This window comes from Salarias fasciatus, chromosome 18 (assembly GCF_902148845.1).
Source record: "Salarias fasciatus chromosome 18, fSalaFa1.1, whole genome shotgun sequence".
NCBI classification, from domain to species: domain Eukaryota; kingdom Metazoa; phylum Chordata; class Actinopteri; order Blenniiformes; family Blenniidae; genus Salarias; species Salarias fasciatus.
Genome location: NC_043762.1, coordinates 21,109,802 through 21,129,053, shown reverse-complemented (window position 1 = coordinate 21,129,053; position 19,252 = coordinate 21,109,802). Strand labels below are relative to the sequence as shown.

The following is a 19,252-nucleotide window of genomic DNA, read 5'->3' as shown; positions in this document are numbered from 1 at the left end:
TACGATGATCTTACAGACAGCAACTCATTTAACACACATGTCTTTGGACAAAAAGGAGGAAACCTGACAAACCATGCCTGCACAGATCATCCCAATTCCACACTGCAAAGGTCACCAAGCCTAAAGCAGGGATGTTGTGTCAGGTGGGAGTGTTATCAACTTCAAAACCCCCCTTTAGCATTCAAAAATCTTCCACACAAAAGTAATTATCGCACAATATAGTTTTATATATGAAATATGCACAAAATGCTTTTCAGGAGACTATTCAACGACTGATCATTATCGAATAATAAAGATAAAAATAAACCCCGATCTTTATTTCCATGCATAATCTCATAAGTGGTTATATGTGTGTAATTTACCAAACTGGGCACCACTGTTTCCATTTTGGTGCTTTATTTTATTTAAAATAATGGAAGATGTTGGGCGATAGAGCTAGAACTACAACTTCCACAACTCCACCGATTCCAACGACTTCGTGTATTCTGCGCATGCGCAGTCGGTCTGGGCCATTATTTTGTCCCCCTGAAGCTTCAAATGAACAACAGGCTAAGCGCTCCTTGGAATGAATTAAATATTAATTCACCGAGAGAACATTTTTTTCCTTCCTGCTCATAACCTCTGACACACATGGAGTCTGTGGGCCTGTAGCCGGTTGTGTCGCCGGGCTGTTCGGTCCTCCGGTGGACTTGGAGGCCGAAAACAGCGCGCGGAGTGACAGCCCGTTAAAGCAGCCGCAGACTGGGTGTTTATCTGGCTGGCTAGCCACCTAGCTAGCTTCCTAGACAGCTACGAGGGGAGGAGAAACCCCAAGGACCGTTTGACAACTTTTGGGAAGACGGAGCAGTGGCTGTCCCCGTCCTGTCCGGTCCGCTGAGAGAATGGCACACCTTCGAGACATGCAGAACCAGGTAGACAAATCCTCCTTTAACCTTCCTTTTATGTGAGACAGCCTCACACCCATGGCTGTCAGGCTTTCTATGAATAGGTGGGTGGTGGTCTCAGCCAAGCCACACAGACAAAGATGATTTCGTTCCATGTCTCTTATTATTGTTAGATATTCTCCAAAACATGTGTTAGGAATCTTTAAATGTTCCACAATTATACAGCAGCATGCTTTTTATTTGTCACTCATTTAAATGCATTTTCCTACCTTTTAAATAATCAGATAGAAAAGCTGTGAACTTGAAGCGTCCTGTGCATATTTTATGCGTGCACAAAGTTCAATCACACTTCAGGTAATTTATTTATGTCTGAGTCCTTAATAAATCAGCACTGATAAAGATAGGAAGGGTTAATCATCTATCATATTTCCTTAGGACTGTTCATTGTTTGGGGACAGTCTATAGAAGTCTCATGACTCTTGTGTTTAGTCTCATTAACCGTTATAAACAGGCATGCATGCATTGATCTTCAGATTTGTCATCTGTGTACAGCTTTTGTGATGTTCATGTACTCTGCAAAAGACACACCCTCTCCGGCATTCAGAGTAAACTAGTAATGTAACAGTAGTTACAGTGTCATAGCGGTATGTTGTTCTTTGCTGTCGCTGAACCAGAATACCAGGCTGGATCCTGAGGAGTACTTCACCAAGCAGGAGCGCATCGGAAAGGGTTCCTTTGGAGAGGTCTATAAAGGAATCAACAACCGCACCAAAGAGGTGGTGGCGATTAAAATCATAGACCTGGAGGAGGCGGAGGATGAGATAGAAGATATTCAACAGGAGATCACGGTGCTGAGCCAATGTGACAGTCCTTTCGTCACAAAGTATTATGGATCATACCTGAAGGTGAGATATAAACCATAAATTAACAATATGATGCATACACTCACGGATCAGCTCCGATTTCCTACATGCTTAAGGACACTGACACACGCAGTCCTACAGAGGCAAAACGAAATGAGTAGCTTTGAATGTCAGGCTTTTCATTTTCTTTCATCAAGAACATTTTTGCCTTCAGGGGACCAAGCTTTGGATTATCATGGAGTATTTAGGTGGAGGATCTGCTCTAGATCTGGTAAGGACATTTCTATTTTTATGCAGCTTACACAGTTTAAAAAAAAGTTTCACCATGGCGTTTTTTACAATTAAGAAGGAAAACGGATCTAGTATTTATCTCACCTAAATTTGTCTTCTTTATTTCTGTGAACCTCATCATTTCAGCTCCGCCCAGGACCTCTAGAAGAGACTTACATTGCTACTATACTGAGGGAGATACTGAAGGGGCTGGAGTATCTGCATTCTGAAAGGAAGATTCACAGAGATATCAAAGGTAATCAACACTTATTAAGGCATTAATTAGAAAACAGAAAGCACTCCATATGACCTGATCACATTTTGAGTTTTTCAAGCTTTATCACTGAGCTGCTTTGTATCATTTGATATGTTTTTCTGACACAAACTCCGGCATGAGCAAATTTTACTTAGATCTGTCTAGCTGTCCTGTAATGTTTTGAATTGGGAGCAAGTATAGATGCTTTATAGAACAACACTGAAATATGTTACCAAGCTGTATATGTTGTTTATTAACACCGTGTGGGAACGTGAAGTCTCACAGCATCACTGAAGTGTTAAATTTATGTACGTTAGCATATTCCCATGTTTCTGTCATTAATAATGTTACTGCCGCTGATGATGAATATTCTCATTTGTCCAGGGAGCAGGAATCTCAAAGCAAATTGTGTCAGATCAGCTGGTTTAGGGTCGCATGTAATGATCATGTTTCGACAGTGATAACAGATTCATTCTGTACAGGAGATGTGTCAAAACGTTCAATCTGAAAGGCATTCACACCTATCGACATTTTTATATTTTTATGATTTAACTGTTCGACAAGTAAGGTGTTTGGTTATGGGAGGAAGCTGGGGCACTTGGAGCAACGCCCATCAGACAAAGATTCCAGCCAGCCGTTAGATACAAACACAGGACGGTTCTGCTCAGAGACGACTATGCTAACAAGTTTATCTCAAACTCTTCGTATGATTTGTGTTTTTGTATACTGTATACTGACTGTTTAACTGTTTAAGACAACAATGGATATCAGGTGACACCTCAAAACAAAGGTTGTGTAGACAAATCTTGCAAAACATTAATTTTTCTTTTCTAACATGAATATAATGGAAAAAACATGGAAAAATTGTGTTTAAATACTGGTAACGGGACACGGATGCAGGCTTGGTGCTCCTGTACAGCCTACAGCCCCCCTCGTCCTCGGCCTCGTCTTCACTCCGCCCCTCAGGTTCCTCTGGCTGTGGTTGCGCTCATGCTCCGGTTCAGAGCGGCATCAGCATTAAAAGCCTTTGAACAACAAAGTCAAGTAATTGGAGCCGGCTTGTTTATGTCCGTATGATCAGTGAGTCCGTGAGAGGACTTGACGCCTGAATGAGCCAGTCAGATCGGATCCAACATGTTCCTGCTGTTTCTGAGCCCCGGCTGAATATCATATCACAAATATAGGTTGATGGCTCTTTTTTTAAATCTCAAAAAATCTTATAATTGAGCCAATATCCTATTCTTGCCAGAAAAAACTAAACTGATGTTTGAATCTGTTCCAGTTTGCGTGAAAATTGAGAAATAGACTTCGACCTGTCTGATGTTCATTGATATAACTGTGATTACGTTCATCCACATCATTTAAGAAAATAATCATTTATTATCATGAATATGAATAAATGAGTTACGGCAGTTCGTTGTCCCTAAGTGAGATCTCTGCTTGAAACTCTGTCCTCTTTCTCTCAGCCTGTTATTAAACATGAAAACAGTCACCAGACACAAACACGTGTTATATTTTAACACTATTTTTCTTCCTCTTCTTTTCCTCCAGCTGCCAATGTGCTGCTGTCAGAGCAGGGCGACGTGAAGCTGGCAGACTTCGGGGTGGCGGGACAGCTGACGGACACGCAGATCAAGAGAAACACGTTTGTCGGCACGCCTTTCTGGATGGCTCCAGAAGTCATCAAGCAGTCGGCCTACGACTTCAAGGTGATTCTCCTTTTCCTCCTCATATTTTGAGTGAATTGATCTTTGTAACAACTCTTTGCTGTTTTTAGGGTCCGTCTTTATTTACCGCATTTTTTTTCCTCCCACTCAGGCTGATATCTGGTCCCTGGGAATCACGGCCATCGAATTGGCCAAAGGGGAGCCGCCGAACTCCGATCTCCACCCAATGAGGGTCCTCTTCCTTATTCCCAAAAACACTCCGCCCACATTGGAAGGCCCTTACAGCAAACCTTTCAAAGAGTTTGTGGAGGCCTGCCTAAATAAAGATCCCCGTTTCGTGAGTGAAACGCCGTCACGGCGTCCTTCCGCAGGAGTTGTAGCAGAATCGAAATGTAACTGATCGCACATGCAGAGCCGGGAAAGTGTGAAGCGTTTTCAGGCTGGCACTGTTGCTCGAAGTGGAGGCAAAGAAAAACACCGAGCACTTATCCACCCAAATATTTTGGGATTAGATTAGCTTGTTCACTTGTAATATGATTGGGTTTGTTTTGCCCTTTGGTATTTATTTAATGGAAGTCCAGTCTTGATAGGTTTCCAGTGGTGTTCTTCAGCGCCGCTCTAATCTCATCTGTTAGTTTGTTCTTTCAGCTACAATAACCACAAACTGAAAGCTGATTTTGTTTTTCTGTCTTCCCTGCTCGCCCAGCGGCCGACAGCCAAAGAGCTGCTCAAACACAAGTTCATCACCCGTTACACCAAGAAGACGGCGTATCTGACCGAGCTGATCGACCGCTACCGCCGCTGGAAGTCAGAGGGACACGGAGAGGAATCCAGCTCCGACGACTCGGACATGTAGGCCTCCGAAACGTTTCACACTCAAAATGCTCGCTCGGGGGGGGCGGGGGGGTTTGAGTTAGCAGTGTTTTTAATGTTTTTCTTCAGATTGACTGTGTGTGTTTGTCCTTCAGGGACGCGGACGGGGACGTGGACACCTGCCCCATGTGGACCTTCCCCACAGTCAGACCCACCACCATAAATAAATTACAGAAGGGCTACACACACACAGACTCAGAGGTGGAACTCGCTCTGTGCACACACCGTGTCGGCCTGTCAGATCTTTGGTTTTACTCTTCCAGTAAAACTTCTGCTTTTGTTTTTTTTGTTTTTTTGTTTCTGTGCAGACAGGAGACTCTGTGAAAAGACAACCCAAGTCTCAGTGTTTGTCTGCTTTGGTCACTCCCATCTTCAGAGAGGTGAGCCTCTACAGCCTCGACAACCCCACCGCTCGCACGCACATCTCTGATCAGTAGCAGCAGCTTTCTTTGACCTCCGTCACAGGACACATTAAGCCTCCTGTTTTTCTAATTACAACGTGAATCTGGAAGCAGCCCATCAGTGCCAGGTGCTGTTTAAACTCTAATGTAACATAAACTAACAGAACAGAACAAAAATCTTCTCTTTAATGGCTGAAGCTCACATGACATGATTTATTGATTATTAAGAGAATCCTAACTGCTCATTGTGGCATTCGGAGTTTCTTTCCTGTTATAATAAAACAGTCAGTGCTGCCAGGCAGTATTTCAATACACTGACTCTTTATTTAGCCTTTGTTTGCACAGGTCTGCTGTCTGGTAATAAATGTGCAGACTTTGTATTGTTATTATCTGGTAAACAAAGCCAGAGGTTTGGACCCGACTGGCCTTTATGATCGGGAATGTTGCGTTGATAATGCTGTCTTTCATATGAAGGCTGGTTCTCCAGACGGTTTAAAAAAGAATCAGGATTTATCACTTTAACTCACTATGTAAATGCAAAGGATACTCCTTAAAAAGATATTCCTTCTTGACCGCCAGTTGAAGGAGAAGCGGCGGGCGAGCGGCGGTGGGGTCGGAGCGATCGAGGAGCTGGAAAACGCCTTCAACCTGGCCGAGGAGTCGTGTCCGGGCATCTCCGACCGCCTCGTCACGCACATGATGGAGAGAGTGTGCAGGTGATGGCTCCAGCCGGTCGCCGGCGGGAAACCGGGTTTCGTCCATGTCCGGCTGACCGCTTCCTTTTCGCCTCTTTCAGGTTTTCTTTAAACGGTAACACCACCCCGTCTTCACGGTGAAACCCCAGCTGGATTTAACTTGAGCCCGTCCCTCTTTTCTTCTGTCTCCCGGACCGCCCGCCCCACCCCGCCCCCCCCAGCTCCAGCTCCTCAGATAAAGGACCACAGATGAACAAACCCACGCTCCTCCATCGTGCCCCTCTTAGTCCTGTCCCTCCAGAGATCTTTTAACTAGTTATAATTAAATATTTTTACAGTTTTTCTTTTAAGATCGGAGAGTATTTAAGACAATAAAGCCATGACATGTAGAGCGTTGTGTATACCTGTTAGAGTGAGATGAAAACAACTATAATAAAGTCTATGGAAAATGTCCAGGCGCCTTCAGTGAATTATTAAATCGTATTGATATTTCCTGATCCTGAACAGGGTTAAAATGGAGATAACTGCACACACAGGTATTACTCTGAGAGGTGAGGCTGCTAACTGCTTCACCAGAACCACCTACAAACTGCTTGTAATTTGACACCAGCCTCTGAGATGAAAACAATGGGGAAAAAGAACCAAACGAGATCACTGGCGTTTATTAAAACTTTTATTACAATATATGCATTAATAATAATATTTGGTTCTTTAATGTTGGGTAAAAACAGCACAAACAGGAATGTGAAGAACCGCCGTCTCGGCTGGTGAGGAGGACGCCGCCTTCAGCCTCTGCGGCGGCGGGGAGCCACAGAGGGGTCGCAGGTTGGGACGAGGACGAGTTCACCCCTCCTGCATGTCGGGAAACACCGGCCGCTCCGCTCACACGACTTCGTGTTACAGCAGAGGCGGCGCGTGACGTTAATGCGTTGAGAGAGCACCAAAGAGGCGGCGCGCCTCGTCAGTCAGTCCTTCATTTACTGGGCGTACGGGAAGACTGTAAGAGGTCAAAGGTCACAGTTTCATTTTTGAAGGAGCGGGTATTCGCACTTGAAGGCAGCTGTGCGCGGCGACGCCGCCGAGGTCAAAGGGAAGAGGCCGACCTGGACACGGCGGATGATTCACCTTCATCTGTTTCTTCTCCCAGAAGGTGAGAGCGACATGCAAAATGAGCAACATCAAGTGGGAAAAACGACGTGTGGTCAACTCACAACCAGCTCAGGCTTCATGTTTACAGGAATATTAGAGGCTTCAGGTAATTCTGCTACGACAGTCGGCTCTCCCAGCGGATTCTTCTACAGTCGCCGCAACGTTTCACAACAACGTGTCAAAAGAACAGAAGAAGCGATACTTCGGTTCACAAAATTAATAAAACAAAGTAACAGAAGATCCCATTAAAAATAAATGCCACTGCTTTAAAAATATGGGTCACATGACTTCATTCGAACAGGCTGAAGGTTTCATAAAAATAACGAATGAACAAAAAAAAAAAAAATATTCAAAGAAAGAACCGTGTGTGAATATATGATCATAACACTGAATATACTGAGCTGTATGCATTTAAAATAAAAAAAAAACCAAAACAGTTCACTTCAGATCCCGTGTGGACCCGAGGCGAAGCTAGTGGTGAGCAGGAGGAGGCTGTTCCACCGCTCTCATCCTCCTCTGGTCGGACTCCAGCAGTGGCTCAGATCCCTGCAGGAGAGAAGAGAACCATCCAAACGTGACGAGGCCGGACTGAAACGGACGCAGCACAGCGTGTTCCGGTACGGTTTGCAGGGACCGAGTCCCAGGAGTTCGGAGTTGGGCTCACCGTGGATTCTTTTTCACACTTGTTGGCCGTCCAGCTCTCCGTCTCCCTGCTTCTGCATCTGGGCCTGCATCTTGGCGATCATCTCCTGCATTCGCCTCAACTGCGTGAAACAGAGCATCAGCGTGTGAGCCGGCCGGCAGCTTCATCTAGACTCTTTCAGATCACTTGGTCGAGCTAATTACTCAAAATAACTCTGCTTTAGGAATGCTTGACCGGAACCAGCTGCTCGCTTTTTACAAAAGCTGTGCATTTCTTGCGTTATATTTTTGTGCAATTTCAATTAAAAGGCAGAAGAATGAAAACTGGATGAGGAATCTCACCTCGGCCTCCTTCTCCTGCAGGATCATGTCCTTGTCCATCTCCTCTGGCTCCGGGCCCTTCCGGCTTTAATGACAAGGCTCAAGTTACTTTTCACGTTGCAGCGAAATCAAACTTTCAAATCAGAATCTCAACAGCGTAAAGTAAGTGCAGATTACACAAAAAGATCTTATTAATTTGTGCAATAATTAATGAAGCCCAGTGAGCGAGTCAGCGGAGGAGTTCACGGACGTCTGGCATGTCCGAGTTTCAAGCAGCGTTAAGCTAACAGCGAAAAGCCACACTGAGAAAAGTGAAAGAAGGGGTGAGTGGGTTAGTTCAGAGAAGAGTGGATTTCTACAACACATACCTACAGAAAAGAAAGCAGGAAGACTGAAGAGGGGAACAGGGTTACCTCCCCCACAATTTAAAAATTAAAAAAAAAAAAACGGTACCTCCAACAGTCCACTCATGGGACGGGATAAATGTGCCATCACTGGGCTGATGGCGAGGCTTTGTGAGGACAGTAAAACCACTCCCTGATCCTGGGCTGGCTTTAGAGGGAAACTAGGACAGTCTTTTATGCTCTACATTCAGGGTTAAATGATGAAATACCCACACTACATTAAAGACACACGAATATCCTGTTTCCATAAACTACGCATGCTGAACTAATCATGTAAAACAACAACAAACTAAACCCACATCATGGAATTAGCTTCAGTAACCGCCTCCAAACGGAGGTGGTTCACATGCAAAATGACAAGTTAGAGCTGCTCCGCTACGGAACTGCTTCTACTGCCACAACCGATCAGATCACCGAAAACCGAAGGAGGCGGACGGACTTTAAAGTCACCGGCCGTCCACACGCTCCGGCTGAGTTCAGCCGCGTTTGATGTGTGTGTACGTGCCTGACAGTGACAGTGCTTCACGACTGTTTATTCTGATCGAGGTTTTGCCGTTTGAGGTGGGGGGAGGTGCAGGAAAGCAAGCTGACAGACAAGTACGTACGCAGGAGACAGAGGCAGAACGTAACCATGGGATGACAACCTGCCACCCCGTTTGAGGCGGTCCGAGCGGAAGTTCTCGTAGTGCAGGTCCTGGGTGACTTCCTGCAGGTCCTGCATGTGGGTTCTGGGCGGTGTGGAGAGGTGAAAGAGTGAAGTCATGAGAAAATACATCCCAAAGCTGTGGCTCCGCCGTTCCCATGAATGTTAAAAGAATTCAGTGCGTTTTTGCTGTGAATATTCCTCCGTCCTGTACTCACATCAGCATGGTGCGCAGCTTGAGGAAGTCGTTGTGCTCTGGGTTCTCCACCTCCACCACTCCCCAGGGATACAGGCGGCCGCGCACCTTCTTCCCTTTGGCCTCAATCTGCTGGTTGGATCCTACGACTGCAAACGGGATGCTCGCCTGGACGAGAGGAACAGGGTGTAAACAGTAAGATTTATCTCCACCATGACGGCCTGGATTACATGAAGACAGAAAGCTGACTTCTTTTGAACTGATTTGTGGAGAAGAGACGTGTCACCTTCAGGATTCTGGTCTGTTCTTTAAAGTCTTCATCTTCATCCGACTCAGCATCAGGAAGGTGATAAATCTTGATGCCATGCTCATCGATCTCATCGAGAATCTATAAAAACAATCAAATATTGTTTGGTATCTGTGAAGTTGGACGATGATGGCCGGGCTAACCCTAACCCTAACGCCAATCACGGTCAAACCTACACGTCAGCCTCGGTACTGAGTGAAACTGATCTTGTGGTGTAAAACATGTCATTTTGTGAAGTTGTTTTGTAAAATGCAGTCAGAAATTTGATTTCATGGCCTGGATTCTTCCTGTATGGTCAAAAGATAAGGCATTTGATTCTAAGACAAACAGCAATCCAACAGTCAGGAAGACTGAAAGAGTTTAATTTTGCATTTACGTTTAGTTTACGTTTATTTTGATAAAGAAGAATGGCCACAGCAGTGACAATGATCATCTGATCCTGTAGATGCTGTAAAATGGAAGAAGCCTCTGAACAAAGGGTAGCTGTGTGGGCCTCACCCTGCGCTTCAGCCGCTCCCTCTCCCTGAGGGTCAGCGTGTCGGCCTTGGCGATGACAGGAACCACGTTGACCTTGTTGTGGATGGCCTTCATGAACTGAACGTCCAGGGGCTTCAGGCTGGTTGAGACAGGAAGCGACAGACGGGGAGAAGAGCAGAATATAAAACACCTTTGGTGTATTTACGGGGCGATAAATAAGATTTATGTGAAAGTGTGCGGGAGACACACCCATGGCCCAGCGGGGAGATGAAGTAGAAGCAGCAGTGAACTCTGTTGTCGACGATGTGTCTGCGGTTCAGACCGCTCTCATCGTGGAGGTAGCGCTCAAACTGGTCATCGATGTAGCTGATGATGGTGCTGAAACTGGAAGGAAACAGAGTCACATCAAACATGCGACACGCTGCAGCTGCTTCCTCACTCAAAGCTCCTGTCATTTTGATTTTCTGATTCCAGCTGTTCGTCACATAAATCACACAGCGCGTTCTGAATCTATAAACATCGACTTTTCGACACTCAGAAGACGTCGTACCAGTCCTGACTGTTGATGGCGTCTCCGTATCCTGGCGTGTCGACCACGGTGAGGCGGAGCTTCACGCCTCGCTCCTCGATTTCTACCGTCGACGCTTCGATCTGAACAGTCCTTTCTATCTTCTCTGTTAGAGGGAAGGATCAAAGACAAAATATCAGTATCACGATAAATGGAAAAAGTGGAGGAAAAGACAGTTTCTTGTGAGTCTTACCTGCAGCTCCTGGGATTACTCTCTCAGGGTAAAGGTCAGTGAGGAAGAGGCTGTTGATCAAGGTGGATTTTCCAAGTCCCGACTCACCTTCAGATTCCAGAGGAAATAATCACCGTAAGATCAGATCACAACGAGAAAAAGCTGCAATTAGTCAAACCCTCACAGGGCCAGAGGTGGAAAACCGTCAGTCACGCAGTTACAGGATGTTCAAACAAAACAGAACAAAGAACGTCTCACTGCCGCACACTGAGCCTCAGACGGAAACACACAGCGGGCCGATAGAAAACCTGACCTCTGCACGACCCCATCACGGCCGTCAGGTGACTGATTCTACATTCCTGGAGACTGCGGACACTGCAGTAAGATTTCATTCAGTCCGCAGCATCAGAGTGAATTTAGAACTAAAAACAGAATACTGAATCTACAGAGGAATAAAAAAGGACAAATTCAGAACTGTTCTGTGAACGTGCAACCTATTAGATGCTATTTATAACACACATTCACGCTTCGCTTCACTCAGAGCAAGCATGAGAAGTGACACACATTCAGTCTTGTACTTCTCTTGTTGTGGAACCAGGAGAACGGTCAACAAAGCATCGCACATTTCTTATTCATGAGCGTGTTTTCAGTGGTGAGACAGAAACAGCTGCTCCTGAGTGTTACAGCTAAGTGATCCCCAGCAGGATCGGTGCAACACATTCATTAACATTTTACTCTTCTCAGCTGCCAACCTGCCAGTGTCTTTGAGGGGAAATCAAAGTCAAAATAAATGCAGTGTAAAACTCACATTATAGATGCTCATACTCTGAATAAGAGGTATATCGCTTGATTTTCTTCTTTTTTAATGTGGCTTTTTTATTTCCATCAGCCTAAAAGGGCCCCAGGAAAAGAGATTATGTTGAAGTCAGGTCGAACATCAGCTCTCAATGATTATATTCCTGCAGTGGAGAAACCAGCAGGCCACGCTGTCCACCGAGTGAATCGTCCCTCGAGGCCCGCGAGCTGCATTCCTCTCGGGTTTATTTTAAAACAGAAGGATGAGCAGCGATTCGGGGAGTTTCTACCCTCCCCCTCCTCAACAAACGGCACTGAAGGTTCACACAGTCGCAGTAAAGAGTTTACACTGCCGCTCACATCAGCTGAGCAATCACGGTGTGACGTCTGCACTTTTCAACTCTGCAGAAATCAAACTCTTGCACATTAAATGTGCACGTGAAATGAAGGTAATGAAGTTGAACACCAATCAGCCATTGCATATTCCGTCATACTAATATACAGAAGTCACACACTTGTACACCGATACACAGACAAAAGGTGACTTTGACTTACCTACAACCATAAGGGTGAACTCAAACCCCTTTTTGACCGACTTGCGATGAACCTGGTTAGGCAAGTTGGCAAATCCAACGTACCCAGGGGTCTCAGGGTTTGTAAACTGCCCCTGCTGTAAATAAATAAATAAATAGAGAGGACATTCAGTACCTTTGAGAAAAACATGTCTCTGTGCATTCAGACAGGGGGGGCTTCCATTAGATTGATTTAACTAACACTTGGTGCAAAATAGATAGAAATCACTGATTGGATGAATACATTAATAACACTGAGACCATTTACAAGTGCTCCAGCCGACACCAGGAAGGAGACATGTGTTCCAGAACAAAAAGGGTATTTAGGCAGGTCACAGCTGTCCGTTTGTAAAAACTAGCATCACTTCAGAGTTTACGATCCTTTCCATCCCAAGACAAGTCAGAACAACGTATTTCCCAAGGTCTGTGACCATGATGGACTGAAAAATGTTACTTTCTTTGAGTTGTTTAAGCTAGAAAAGGGATAAACGCTGCATCCTCTGCCCACTGTGATGAGTATGAATCAGAAGATAATGAGCAGCACACTCACAACATGCCTGACTTTTTAACTAACATGATGATGTTTCAAATAGAAACTAAAGCCAGATATAGCTCACTGTAACTCTCCTATTACAATAATGCAGCAGCAGTGAGGACAGACAGGAATCTGGTACAGCAGCATGCCGTATTAGTGCTGATAGAATATCTTTACATTTTTACCTTCATTTTGTCTGCCTGAGACATTTCCTTCTTGTTAAACCTGAAAGATAAGACAAACTGCGTCACTCAGTGAGATGCAAAAAACAAGCAGCGCAGCATTTATTCTCCACTTCTGGCCTGTTTGAGGCCTTTTCTGATACGGGCCGTAATTCATGTCGTCGCACAGTAACAGGCCTGGCAGTGTGAGAGACAGGAAGTCTGCTTTGTGCTCTCAAAGGCTTGTGAGAGCAACTCACCACAAAAAAACCCCTTCCTGCTTCACTGGCTGCCTTTCAGCTGTGTCCCACTATAACACTCCGACTAGAGGAAAAGAGATTAAGATAGGCTCACGATGTTAATCTCAGCGCCTCTGTGATGTGGATCATATTTGTTTACTTCTTTGTTACTTGGGTGCCTTTCAAGCAAACACTCTAAATTAAAGGGTTTGGATGTGGGAGGTGTGGCCCAAACACTTTGAGAGGAGACTCAGTGAATCCAAAAGAAAATCTAAGAAGTGGAGTTGAGTACGGTTAAACCAAAGTACAGAGGCACATTTCATTACATTCAATCACAGAACTGTTATGCGAAATAACTTATTCTTCCAGTTGTGGTCAAGGTGGGATGAAAAACACACAATCATGATCTTACTGCCATTCAAAGAGTGAATAAACTAAAGTGAGGGCATCCTTTTCTGGAGTTTTGTCACAGCGGAGGCCCGCAGAGAGTCTGAACACACCCACCGGCTGAAAGCCGCTCCGAGACTAAACGTATGGCCGAGCACATTAAAACACCTCGCTGTTTCCGGGCTGTGCCGATTATAATCCACGTTTTACAGTTAGTTAGAGTTAATGAGCTAATTTAGAGCAGTTGGAGTAGCTTCATCGACCTCTCCAGATTATCGCGGGGTGTGTGTGAGTGAGTGTGTGTGTGTGTGCTAACACACCAACAGTACTAGCTAGCCTTCAAACATCCATGACTTTGATTTAGCCTCAGGTGGTTAATTTGCCGTTTCCACGTCTGTAAAATCTGCTTAAACACGTCGTCGTTTCCCAGACTAGCAGCCGGAGCTAACGGCTGGGTGATCTATCAATCTCAGCGGGTCACCGCCTCTAACTAGCCGAGGAGCTTCGGCTGCAGGATGGTGCTCGGCTAACGGCGTCCACGGTTAACGACACGACAACCCCGCTATTAAAAAAAAAACACAGCAGCCGGTCAAAAGGAAACGAGAAGACCGCTTTTACCTTACCGGTTTGTCCAAAGATGAAGAAGAGAAAGACAAAGAGACGAGCTGCAGATGAGCAGTAGTTAAGAGTTGGCGGCGGACACCTCGGATTCTTCAGATTCCGGTGCAGCAGAGCAGACAGACCACAATGCACCGGGGGAGAGAGAGGAGAGAGCGGAGCAGCAGCAGCTCAGTGGGATCACACACACACACACGATCAGCCTCTGCTGCAAAATAATACAGCTTTTAACAATCAGAAGAGATGCAATGGTGCGCGATTTACCGCATGTGCATGCACAGATAGATACAAAGACGCCATGTAGGACATCTTTGAAATTTGTGTTGTATGATGACAACTTGTTTCTTTGTTATGTATTGTATGTAGCGCGCACATCGGAAGTTTAAAGGATTTCTGAATTGACAAGGGGCAGATATTATAAGCTTTTGCTTCTTTCTGGACCTTTTCATTCATATCTGTGCTGAAGTATGCAGATGCAAGTATGTTGCATTCACTTTTTGTTTTATTTAAATGAATGAAATAAATAAATCAAATCAAATCAAAATCAAATCACAGAGAGCAACAAGAGACTCCAGTAAGCCTGAACTCGGCTGTTTAAGAAAGAAGAAGTGAAAAGTTGAACTGAAGTTTGTGTTTCAGTTAACTCAATTCAAATCAAGTAAAAGTACAAACTCACTGCCAAGTCTAAGTATTTAATTTCACTACCATCAAAGGCCAACAAAAGCAAAAGAACCTCATGTTTCTTAAAGCCAGAGAGAAGCCTTAACTCACAACCTTGGGCATTAAAGTCAGCCCCCTCACCTCCATCACCAACTGGAAACTGGCAGTGGACCTTGGCAAGCAGCTGAAATTCCCAGCCAGCATAACAACAACACGGCTTTGACCAGACTTGATCATTGTGTCAAATTCCACAAGCACACTGGAACTCACAGAGCCCTCGAAAGAGCGTTCAGACGAGGCCAGTGGTGCCAAGTATCTGGAAGCTGGTGGACAAGTGCAGGAGGCAAGGCTAGAAAACCTGCTGTGAACCCCTGGAGGTGGGCTGCTGGAGATTTGTGGGGTTTTCATTCTGCAGACTACTCACACGGCTGGGGAGAAAGGCCATCAGGTCTGCAACTGAGACCGCAGAGAAAGCCACAAGGTGGACAAGGATTAAGAGGGCAGATCCATGGACAAACACGTCTGGGACAGAGGCTGGGGCTTAATTAACCCTGATCGTGTCACCAGGGCAAGGGTGTCTGGCGCTGAAAGACCAGAAACACCTCATGACCCCAGGATGAGTCCCAGCACATCTACAAGGTGTATTTTCATCATGACTGCTGTTTAGATCCATGAGCAATAAAAGTGAGAAGTCTTCATGAGGTGCTTTCAGGCTTTCGTCTCTATCTGGGAGGCTTTTTTGTACAACCTGCAGTGGTTGTTAAACTTTGAGGTTTGTGCTAATTACAACTTCTGGTCAACAAGTTCAGTAATAAAACTGTGTGATTTCACTAAATAAGTGACAGCTTTACCGTCCTTTATATACCCAACACTGAGAGAACAACTCCAAATTGGTTTGTAAACAATTTCAAATTCATAATTTAAAAAAAATCCATCTTGTATGTTGTATGAATGTAGTTAAACAGTTCCTAAACAGAACTAACAGTTCCTAACATGTGAAATAATCCACATAAGATACAAAGCAAACACTCTAAGTAGTTGAAGAAAACACAATCAACTATATATTAAATTTATGTTTTGAGCTAGTAAACGGAGGAAATGTCAGGTGTGACGTCTGAACCAGGTTATGGAGAAAGTATGGATTGTTTACAGTTCACCTTTCAGTGGAAAGGCGTGCATCAGGCCTGTACTATGGAGAAAAATCATGATTGCGAATAATTACATTTAATTTGAGATCACGCGCTCTGTCAGCTGCACGTCAAGTCCACGTGAGTATAAAGGAAGCATTCCCATCACCTGAAAGCTAATCAACTTGATACGTATAGTGAGTCTTGAGCACAGGTGTCTTTTAGGCTTCATATTTTAGGTTAGACCTTTTGTCGTTTATATTTAACGGTAATTATGTGGATCAATTTCCTGTTTTCGGTAAAGGCCACGTGCTAATGATAGCATCACCCTTAAGTTAATGTAAATAGCCTTAGTAAGTCAGCTCATGAAAAGGCATGCTGCTGCAGTGTACAGTGACATTTGTTTCCCTGGAAGTCGTTTTGAAAGCATAAAAAACAAGAAAACAAGAAAATAGTACGCTAGTCGTATGTCTCTCTTTAAAAATCTTACCCAGGTGCTTTTCTAGCGTGGCTCGTTGGTCTAGGGGTATGATTCTCGCTTTGGGTGCGAGAGGTCCCGGGTTCAAATCCCGGACGAGCCCACTGTTTTCATGTTCTCCTTTTAATTCTACATGCAATGAAAATCCATTTGCACTACAATCCTAAATCACCAGCATTATTTGACCAATTCTACAGTGAAAAGAGTGGCAGTTTCACTTGTGTACTCCGTAAAAATCGGGATTGTAACATACTGACCTCTTGTGGACGATCCTGGTATCACTGTTTGGCTTTTCGTAGTTACTGTCTCGTCTTTGTCTTGTAATGACACTGCCAACGTCTAAAAAATGGGTCAAAAACTGCACATTTGTGGCACAGATGTTATCGGTTTGTAAAGAAAAATGCTTGCATCGCTGTGGTTAGCAGACTTGTTTCATTTCCTCTCTCTTTTGGATACATGCACACAACAAGAAATTCATCATCTCATTTTCCTATAAATCAGCTCATAAATGCCCTCTTTGTGCCATATCATTACAGTACATAGCTGGGATTATTTTTTAGCGTGTTTCACTCATTTGGCCCACCAAACTGGGGAAGGATGCTCCTTTGCCACCTTTGTGTCTTCACCCTGCAGGAGCTTATCGGAGGCTGCCATTGTGACAGCATCTCTGCTTCCCTTCGCTCCTCTCTGACTCTGGACAGCCGCCGCTTTGCTCAGAGATAGCTCGGTAAATACCAGCTCCTTCGCCTTTCTGTCACAGCCAGCATATCATCGCCACAGGAGCCATGCACTATTTCCATTATTTTCATAAGCCTCTTAGTGGCGCCATGCTCTGTCATTTGTGGAGTGGCTTCATACCAGCAGACATGGGACTTTCTATACATTTTAAGTGCCTGTTTCCTGATAACACATGTTTAAAGGGTTTCTCTTATGCCTGAAATGAAAGTGGGACTGTGCTAATTCCTATGTTTTACATGGACGCTGTAATCCATTTTCTCATAGAGAAGAAGGCAGCAACACAGATGAATAGAGAACCAAGGTTGTTTGTCTTTTTCCACACACAGGGGCTCATATTCCTCATTTCACTTCAGTTGGGTCGTGGATGAAATCAAGGTGAATTAAATGTCCTAAAGAAATTAGAAACAAACAAGATTGAGAAAATTTATGTTAGAATTCATTATTATTAAAATTTCAACACCATTATGTGTGCCACGTTCCATTACTTTACACAAGTTTTTACCCAGATGTCCAGGAATGCCACTAATGGTTTCAGACAGAGAGAATGAAAAGAAATCTGTCACAATCACTCATTTTTAATCACTTGCAAGTGAATTAAAGGGAACTTCTGACTTTGGTACCCCAACGTGGTGCAAGACATTCTATTCTAGAGCAGGGTGTGTTTGTTGTTGTTTTTTTAAACAAATGCATTAGCTTTGACAAATTAATAACATTTTACAAAAATGTTTTTTCCTGTCTCTTAAATTGAAGATTATTTTGTGATCATTATGTCAGTTTTAACCAGGTTTCAGACTGATCATCCAGCAGGCTGGTTTGTTTGGTTAATATAATGAATTAACTGAGGGCCCGGCCAATTAAAATCTCTGAAATAAAGATCAGATCAAGTATACTGTATCTTCTCCTCAATAAAAACCCAGAGCACAGGTTGGATTTCTGAATGTTGCGTGTTTATTAAAGAAAGGAAAACTATGAAAATATGGTGGTCTTAAAAAAAACAAAAAAAAAACTGAGCACTTCCAGATCACAGTTACTCTCTGACCTTTACACAAGCTTTCTTTAAGTGCACAAAATTCAGTAAGAACGAATTTCTTTCCTCCTCGTGCCGTCACACCACACCCTCATCACCCCGTTAACCAGAGTGTCACTGAAAGTCAGCATCCGCCTGCTTAGCCGGCACCTTTCACTCCTCAAGCAGCACTTAATTTACTGCAGGACATTTTAAATCTCTCGCCTCTGTGGCACTGAGCAGCCGACAAATGCCTGGTTGCAAATGTATCTCATTGACTGCTGACTCGGTGGTATTACGAGCTGACTGATCGGGGCTGCCGCGGTAATGTGGCCCTCAGGTTTATCCTCAGATGTCGGAGGAAGTGTATTAATTTAGTTTAGATGGGGCCTTATGAAAGCGTTCTGGCAGGCAGAGACGAGCAGACACACAGCCTTGGATTGAAGCTATCAGCCGCAGAGGCGAGGCATATTCCGCCATCAATGTGTCAGGGCGAAGGCTATTAAAACCGCTTTACTTTTCTTAAGTATCATGAGAATAAGCACGCGATTTAGCGAAATCCTTCCCAGAGCACGGAAAATCTTGGGGATTTTCCTCCTGAAACGTTTCCTAATGGACTGCTCAGAAGTGTCAGAAAGTCTAGTTAGCTTTAAATGTTTTTGGATTTCAAGGAATTTATTTGCAGCTGAAGGGACAAAATTTGAAGTCGGGCGCGCGGCTGAACTTTTTCCGCCCGCACCCAGTCACGGGTTCACTGATGCACAATAACCCAGAGAGTAGAGACTCAATGGGGGCCAGCATTTACAAAACCGCCTCATAGAAATGTCTGATTTCCATGAAATGTGAATGAGATGGAGCCTCAGATGTGACGAGGCGCTTTATCTTATCAAAGTCTGCCTGTTGAGGCCTGGACCTCAGTCTTATCTGTCCTTTGGGACAGTCTGGAGACGTACGCTTGTATTTTTTTGTCAATATTGCATTAATTTTCTCTCATTTCGTCTATTTGTAGATATTGTGAAATGAGTAACGGACCAAGGCATCTGACAGAAAGACCCAACATATTGATTTGTTTGATTCACAAATCTACCTTTTTTTTTATCTTAACTGAAGAAATCATTATGAGGACGGTGACCAAGAATAATTTATTT

General features: G+C 44.3%; 2 protein-coding genes and 1 non-coding gene across 4 annotated transcripts; 2 read left to right on the top strand and 1 right to left on the bottom strand.

The window, feature by feature from the left end:
- The first annotated feature begins 495 nt into the window (after positions 1-495).
- Positions 496-6,362, top strand: stk25b (serine/threonine kinase 25b). Its single transcript, XM_030114580.1, has 11 exons — positions 496-911; positions 1,559-1,789; positions 1,962-2,018; positions 2,165-2,273; positions 3,825-3,982; positions 4,092-4,277; positions 4,647-4,792; positions 4,909-5,014; positions 5,122-5,193; positions 5,794-5,930; positions 6,011-6,362. The coding sequence occupies exons 1-11, from the start codon at positions 882-884 to the stop codon at positions 6,048-6,050; spliced, it is 1,272 nt and encodes a 423-aa protein (XP_029970440.1). The 5' UTR covers positions 496-881; the 3' UTR covers positions 6,051-6,362.
- Positions 6,363-6,564: 202 nt separating this feature from the next.
- On the bottom strand, positions 6,565-14,226 carry septin2 (septin 2). Of its 2 annotated transcripts, none has more exons than XM_030114581.1 (13): positions 14,101-14,226; positions 12,876-12,915; positions 12,139-12,253; positions 10,810-10,896; positions 10,599-10,722; positions 10,298-10,432; positions 10,070-10,187; positions 9,551-9,652; positions 9,287-9,432; positions 9,031-9,153; positions 8,043-8,106; positions 7,723-7,822; positions 6,565-7,604 (listed from the first exon to the last, which is right to left on the bottom strand). In XM_030114581.1, the coding sequence occupies exons 2-12, from the start codon at positions 12,897-12,899 to the stop codon at positions 7,736-7,738; spliced, it is 1,125 nt and encodes a 374-aa protein (XP_029970441.1). In that variant the 5' UTR covers positions 12,900-12,915; positions 14,101-14,226; the 3' UTR covers positions 6,565-7,604; positions 7,723-7,735. The 2 variants fall into 2 exon arrangements, with proteins under 2 accessions (XP_029970441.1, XP_029970442.1); XM_030114582.1 differs by having other exon boundaries at positions 9,070-9,153; positions 14,101-14,225.
- Positions 14,227-16,391: 2,165 nt separating this feature from the next.
- Positions 16,392-16,463, top strand: trnap-ugg (transfer RNA proline (anticodon UGG)). The gene has a single exon. It is a non-coding gene; the product is annotated as a tRNA-Pro (tRNA).
- The last annotated feature ends 2,789 nt before the right edge of the window (positions 16,464-19,252 follow it).

Excerpts from the sequence above, each read along its gene's own strand:
- septin2 (XM_030114581.1), bottom strand. The coding sequence starts at position 12,899 with ATGTCTCAGGCAGACAAAATGAAG. Across the intron at positions 10,188-10,297 it reads ATCTCCCCGCTGGGCCATGG|CCTGAAGCCCCTGGACGTTC; the intron begins GTGTGTCTCCCG and ends TGTCTCAACCAG. Across the intron at positions 9,433-9,550 it reads AACAGACCAGAATCCTGAAG|GCGAGCATCCCGTTTGCAGT; the intron begins GTGACACGTCTC and ends CCTCTCGTCCAG.
- stk25b (XM_030114580.1), top strand. The coding sequence starts at position 882 with ATGGCACACCTTCGAGACATGCAGAACCAG. Across the intron at positions 912-1,558 it reads TTCGAGACATGCAGAACCAG|AATACCAGGCTGGATCCTGA; the intron begins GTAGACAAATCC and ends TCGCTGAACCAG. Across the intron at positions 2,019-2,164 it reads GAGGATCTGCTCTAGATCTG|CTCCGCCCAGGACCTCTAGA; the intron begins GTAAGGACATTT and ends TCATCATTTCAG.